The 7,497-nt window shown below is 55.3% G+C and overlaps 1 protein-coding gene across 1 annotated transcript; it reads left to right on the top strand.

Moving 5' to 3' along the window:
- Positions 1–5,824: 5,824 nt before the first annotated feature.
- LOC122412404 (uncharacterized) lies at positions 5,825–7,051 on the top strand. Its single transcript, XM_043421881.1, has one exon. It carries the CDS (start codon positions 5,825–5,827, stop codon positions 7,049–7,051), a length of 1,227 nt encoding a protein of 408 aa, XP_043277816.1.
- The last annotated feature ends 446 nt before the right edge of the window (positions 7,052–7,497 follow it).

Here is a 7,497-nt window from a genome sequence, read left to right on the forward strand (position 1 = left end):
GTGGGGATGGCGGGTATATTAACAGCGAACTCGCAGCCGTTCTTCACAGCAGCACGATGGACACCGTCGAGAAGCTCAACAAAATCGCTCTGCTCGAGGATTTCCTGCCAACGAAGAAACTGACGGAGTTGTGCGTCAACAGCATATATCATGTCACCGATCTGAGGCAAGTCACTACGAAGTATGGCCTGAGAGCTGTCGCCACTCTCGACAACGAATCCCAAGTCTTCCTACCGAGACGCATCTCAACGGCGTTCGAGAAGGATCCGAAGATGTTCGAGCAGATGGCGCAAACAGTCGTCGACGAGTGATTGCTTCTGGAGTACCTGCCCGGCAAGATACCTCAAATTGAATTCAGCATCAAATAGTCGTTGACGAGCGATTGCTTCTGAAGCCGGCAAGATGCCACAAATTGAATCAAACACTTTTGATGAAAAAAAAACATTTATTGAATAAATTACAAATCGTTCTTATTTATCCAACTGTTGTGTGAATTATTGAATCCCAACCACTTAACGTATACTTTATCGCCGCGCTTCTTCAATACTTTCTCCACGAGATACGTGTCGGGGTATTTGACTCGTAGGAGCTCCTCTTCGTAGAATCCACCGGCGATGGGCTTGTCTTGATAGTCCTTTAGTTTGTACGTTATCGGCTCCGTTGACGTCACCACTCGGCTCACCGTGAATATTTCCGTCGTCCAGTTGGGGGTGTAGCCTTTCTCGAAGACGTGCTTGTTCTTGCTCACTCGAACCTTGTCGCCGAGATCGAACTTGGGCGCTCTGCGCCGGCGTGCGCGTGGCTGTCGTAGCAGCGTTTCGACATGATCAGCGGTCACTTCACTCGGTTTCATACCGATAGTACGATGTTTGCTGCGGTTGTACGCGGCTACGAGCTCGGGCAGAATGTCGAGCCACTTGTAGGAGCCGCGCAGACTGAACTGCAACCACATCTTGTTCTTGAGCGTGCGATTGAATCGTTCGACGATGGACGCTTTGAGATTACTGTACGTCGAGTAATGATTGATGCGGTGCCGGCTCATGAGTCGCTTGAATGGCGCGTTGTAGAATTCCTTGCCTTGATCGGTCTGCAGATTCCGCGGGACTCGGCCCTGACGGAACACCAGTTCCATCGCGGCAGTTACATCCTCGCCGGTCTTTCGCTTGACGGGCACGGCCCACGCGAACTTGGATAGCGCGTCGATGATGGTGAGCAAGTACCTGACACCTCGGTTCTCTCGGGCATACGGTTGCATCTCCACGAGATCCGTCTGCCACGTCTCGTCGAGCCCCCGAGCCTCGAACTTGCGTCGTGGGTAATTTCGGCGTGCCGGTTTGTGCAGCTCTTCCACCAATCTCTCACGTTCATTTTCCATGCAGCAACGTCTCGATTACCTCGGAATTGCGTTTGGCTAACTTCAGAGTCGTTTCAACGTTACCGTCCAGTATCCGTAGCTTCTCATTCACTTGATCCCGCAGAATCTGTATGTTCACTTGCACTTCGTCGGTGTCCTCTCTCAGGCGAGTTGTAGCGTGCAGCAATTTGTTCAGCGTACTCAAATTAACGGCGTCACTCGGTTCACTCGCCTCGGCGACGTTGCACAGTTTCTTGTTATCGACGTCGTACTGGCCGTCGGTTGTGAGCTTGAATCCAACTCCTGGAGGACCACGCGTACCACCCTCGATTCGTCCCAATTGACGTCCGAACACATCGACGCTCATTGTTCGACTGAGGTTTCCTCGCGCGCGCCTACTATATGACGATACCGGCCTCGCGCAACTCCTCGATGATCGAGACGATCTCGTTGGTGTGACTGGGATTGCCGGCCGATCGCTCGGCCAGCAGCAGACGCAGACGATCGACCAACTCGTTCGGATCGTCCCAGTACACGTAATCCATTCGCGTGTTCCTTCGCGCGACCTTGTATCGTGGCAAGGCACTACCGGTCTTCTGCCCGACGAAGGGTGCCACGTAGTTCTTGTACTTGCTGCTGTTTTGCTTGCGAATATCCTCGTCCGGACTGTAGTGTTTCCTGTAGGCGTTCGTACTTCGCAGAATCGTCCCATACGTGTTACCGTCTTCCGCGCTAACGAGACGAGAGTCAGGCTCCTTTCGGAAGAGCAGTTCGAGCAACCCGACGCTCGATCGGTACTTGGCATCACCCACGACGATGCTCCCCGTCTCGAAACGAATGGACGAGTCTCCGATCATCGTTCTACCGTCCGGCATTTTTCGAACTCCGTAAGTCGTGTCGAGATACTTCTTCCTGTTCGTGTTGAGCATGTGAAGATATTTGCTGACAGTCGGCACTTCCTCCTCCAGCACGTCATAATATTCCTCGCGCGGATCAGCGAGGCTCTGTTTGATTTCGCCGACTGCGGGGCTGCGAGCCTCGTGAAGCCATTCACCGACTGCGGGACTCCGTTTGGTTGCAGGACTCTCGCCGACTGCGGGACTCCGTTTGGTTGCAGGACTCTCGCCGACTGCGGGGCTGCGAGCCTCGTGAAGCCATTCATCGACTGCGGGACTTCGTTTGGTTGCAGGACTCTCGCCGACTGCGGGACTCCGTTTGGTTGCGGGGCTGCGAGCCTCGTGAAGCCATTCATCGACTGCGGGACTTCGTTTGGTTGCAGGACTCTCGCCGACTGCGGGACTCCGTTTGGTTGCGGGGCTGCGAGCCTCGTGAAGCCATTCATCGACTGCGGGGCTGCGAACCTCGCGTCGTTGAAGCCATTCGTCGACTGCGGGACTCTGTTTGGTTGCGGGCCATTCAGCCGGCTCCGACCACTCTTCCGCATCGTAGTATGCCGTTTTGAAGGAATTTTCCATCTCATTAGGCTTCTTATGTGCATTAACGAGACGTTCGAGCGGCTGGACGATTGGTTTGAAAGTTTCGTCGAGCGCCCTCTCCATCGATTGCTTGTCAGCCTTCAGAAGCGCGTACTTGCGTTTAACGGCATCCCTCATCTTCTCCAGCTGGCTGAGCGTTCGTTTCTCGGCCCTCGCACTTCGGCCGTCCATGATGTACTGCGCGGAGTCACGCGGTGCGCGATATATTTATGGCGAAACGGTCGAAGCCCTTTCTGTACCTGCCGGATCCGCTACCGCGCTCCTTATCGATTACGAGGAATCCGTGATCGGTGTCGTTCCAGCAGGCGGAGCACAAGTCTCTGAACCGCGCGTACGGCATGTCCGTGTTGACGTGATCGTCGTAGACGTGACGCAGGTTCATCTCGTCCTGGCGAAAGATCACCAGGAGATTGACGTTATCGCGCACCAGGTGCTTGGGAATCTGAGCGTACGACTGACACAGGTAGAAGCAATCGACGTTCTTGTGACGGCCCATGCAGTAGAAGGCTCTGACGTTGTCCTGCTTCTCGCATGCTATGTCGTCGAACACGATGATGGAATTGGGTCGCGCATCCTCCGGCGACACGACTTGATCGTGCTCGCTGAAGGCAAAGTACTCGATACCCCGGAGCGGTGCGAGGAGTTTCTCCAGCAGTCCGTACTTCGGTTGATTCAGCGACTTGGAGTATACGTAGACGTTCTCGAATCGCAGTCCATTGGGATGCGTGATGAGCGCGAGCAGCGCGTTGGTCTTGCCGCAGTTGGACGGTCCGCAGAAGACTGCGCGTATACTGGCGGGCAGTAACTCTCCGTGACGCGTGCGCGGTGCTCGTTGCTCAACGAGTGCGTCGAAATTCATCACCGGTAACTTGCGCGTGTGCTCGCGGAAATCCATGACTGAGTCGTCGGGGGTATAAATAGAGCGCTTATATACCCTCAGCCACCATTCATCGGCGTGATGCGCACTGGACGAGGTCTCCTGAACAAGTTCATCAACCGACTGCCCATCGAACTGCACGTGCCGGGCTATCAGTACTGCGGACCTGGCACGAAATTGGCCGAGAGACTGGCTCGAGGTGATCCGGGAATCAATCCGTTGGACGCAGCGTGCAAGGAGCACGATATCGCGTACTCGCAGAACCGCGAGAACGTCGAAGCGCGCAACACTGCGGACCGACTGTTGGCCGACAGGGCGTGGCAGCGCGTGTTAGCGCGGGACTCCGGTGCGAAGGAGAGGCTCACCGCTTACGTCGTAGCGAACGCCATGAACGCAAAATCGAAACTCGGCATGGGCCTGAAGCGGAAGACCGCGACCCTCGCCCAAATTGTGAAAGCTGCCTCGCGATCGAGCGGCAATAATTCTCGCGAGATCATTCGATCGGCACTGAAGCAGGCTCGCGCTGCCGTGAAGAAGGCCGGCGGTAGGAGAAAAGTGCTAGTACCGCGCGTACTGCCAGTGCCGGAGAAAGTGGGCGGATTTTTACCCTTCCTGATTCCCCTCTTTGCCGGTTTGAGTGCGACGGGGGCACTGGTAGGTGGCGCTGCGGGCGTTGCCAAAGCTGTGAACAGCGCCAAAGCTGCCGAGCGTCAGTTGCGCGAGAATCGCAGACACAACGAGACGATGGAGGCTATCGCAATAGGCAAAGGGCTCTACCTCAAACCCCACAAAAAGGGTTTCGGCCTGGAGATGCAAAAAAAAAAGTCCGTCTGCCGAAACGCCCTCTAACGGACGCTGATCTGCTGAAGTACGCGCGAGAAATTCCCCACTTTCGCGGCGTATTCATGCGAAACGCCATGCCGAGGGGCGGACCGCGATTTCGCGAATGCGGCATCGTTAATCTCGACGACAAGGAGGGCCCCGGGACGCACTGGGTAGCGTATCGAAAGATCGGCAAGGACGTCCGCTACTTCGACAGCTTCGGCGATCTGCAGCCGCCTCGCGATCTCATGGATTACCTCGGCGTCCGCGAGGTCAAGTACAATCACTCGCGATATCAGAATTTCGGTACGTACGAGTGCGGCCATCTCTGCCTCAAGTTCTTATATAACCAGCTGTGAGCCGCCGCATCGACTCAGTCGCACGCGAAGCGACATGGGTGATTCATTGACCCTCAGTCTGACGGGAACGTCGTCGTTGCTGGAGGCGGAGTACTTTCCACCGATCGAGCTTTCGCCCGGCAAGAACTACGTTCTCGGCCTGGTGGAGTTTCTCACCTTCAACTCCATACCCAACATCGATATCGGCAAGAACAAGTTCTACGCGGGTGACCAAGTGATCGTGTTGCCGACGGGCAGTTACGAGATCGATGACATCGCAACGTACTTGCAGGAAGCGCTTGCACCGCTAGGCATCTCCCTCAATCTCAAGCCCAACAACAACACGCTGCGCAGCCTGCTCAAGTGTGACCACAACGTGGACTTTCGTCCTGCCGACTCCATCGCGCCCCTGCTGGGCTTCGCCCCACGCGTACTGTCGGCCGATACGACTCACAGCTCCGACTTGCCTGTGGCTATTCTCAAGGTCAACGCATTGCGCGTCGAGTGCAACATCACGTCCGGCGCGTACATCAACGAGCACAAGGTTCACACGATTCACGAGTTCTTCCCGGCCGTGCCACCGGGATATAAGATCATCGAAGTCCCCTCGCAAGTCATTTATCTTCCGATCGCCGTCCGAGTCATTGATCATCTGCAACTGCGCATCGTCGATCAGGACGGAGCACTGGTGAATTTTCGCGGCGAAATCATTACCATCCGGCTGCATATCAGAGAAGTCAAATAGACCATGGGCATCGTCTTCAACAGCAGAACCACTCCGGGCTATAAAAGAGCGACACCACATCGTCCAAGCATCAGTCGGCGAGGAGTGTCGAAAACGCTAACACGTCGCAACATTCAGTTCCTGCGGAGTCTCGGCCTTCGAGTCATCGGCGGTGGTGGAAGAAATTAACTTGCGTGATATTTTGCTGCTGGAATGGAAGAGGCTTTGGACGTTCATTCGCCCGTCGTATTCGACGAGTCCGTCACGCATTACGAGATTCACGCGCATCAACCCTACACTTCGTCGGGCTTCGCCAACAGCGACGAGATTCGCATATCCATCCAACATCAGGACCTCTGCGTCCTACCAGCCCGAAGCTCGCTGCACATCTGCGGTAGACTCAGCAAAGCCGATGGAAATGCCGTAACGGCCACACAATTGGTGAACAACGCCATCTTGCATCTGTTCGAGGAAATTCGTTACGAGATCAATGCCATCGAGATCGATCGAAGCAAAAACGTGGGTTTGTCGAGTCTCATGAAGGGATACGCCTCCTTCAGTCCCAGTCAGACGGCCATGCTTGAAAACTCCGGCTGGCTCGACGTTGCGGAGGCTCAACAGCTGAACAACGCCGGAGGATACTTCGACGTATGCATCCCACTCGCCATGATCCTAGGTTTCGCCGAGGATTATCGCAAGATCGTCATCAACGCGAAGCACGAGCTCATTCTCACGCGATCGAGGCACGACATGAATGCGATTCTTCAAACGGCCATCGAGAACGGCACCTTCGAGAATTACAAGATCGAAATCACGAGAATCGAGTGGTTGATGCCTTACGTGATGCTGGCGGACAAGCGCAAAATTCAGCTGCTCAGTCGCATTGACAAGGACATAGTCATGAGTTTTCGCATCTGGGAATTGTTCGAATATCCCGCGCTCCCGAGCACGACCAAACACGTTTGGACGGTGAAGACGTCGAATCAGCTGGAGAAACCGCGTTTCGTCATTCTCGCCTTCCAGACGAATCGAAAAGCCACTCGAACGGCAAACGCTAGCCGCTTCGATCACTGCGGCATTACCAACGTCAAACTGTTCCTCAACTCGCAGTGCTACCCTTACGGCAATCTCAATCTCGACGTGCAACGCAACCAGTACGCGCAATTGTACGAGATGTACTCCAACTTCCAGAGCGCGTACTACAACGAGAAGGATGCCGAACCCCTGCTGACGAAGGGTGACTTCATCGCGCATGCGCCAATCATCGTGATCGACTGTTCGAAACAGAACGATACCCTCAAGCTGGCGCCGGTCGACGTCCGTATCGAACTCGAGGCCGATTCGAATTTTCCCGCGGGAACCACTGCCTATTGCCTCATCTTGCACGATCGCATCGTAGACTACAATCCCATAAGTGGCGACGTTAGGAAACGTCTGTAGTGGGGATGACTGAGGAGTGGGGATCCTCCTATAAAATGCGGGCGGCCGAGCGGAGTGCTCGGCATTCGTCATGGAGTACCTCGTGGACGTGCAGGGCTTCCAGTACCACAACTTCATAGTCAAAGAATTGGCCGTCGCTCCACTCAACTCGCCCGACTACCCGCTGGTCTTCCTGTTCCAACCACCGACGCCGTGGAGCGAGATTCCCGCCAGGTACAAGGGTGTAAATCTCTGGCTCGAACGCAACTATCATCGTCTGCGCTGGAGCGCCGGTGACGTACCCTACGACGAGGTCGAGAACGTGCTTCGCTCGGTTCTACGCGACGCGAGCACCGTCTACGTGAAGGGTGAGCAGAAACAACGGTGGCTCGAACAATTCGGGTTCAACGCGCGTGACGTGGTGGACTGCCCGTCGCTCAGGACCTCGTGCAAACTCGCTGCAGCAT

This window comes from Venturia canescens, chromosome 6 (assembly GCF_019457755.1).
Source record: "Venturia canescens isolate UGA chromosome 6, ASM1945775v1, whole genome shotgun sequence".
NCBI lineage: Eukaryota > Metazoa > Arthropoda > Insecta > Hymenoptera > Ichneumonidae > Venturia > Venturia canescens.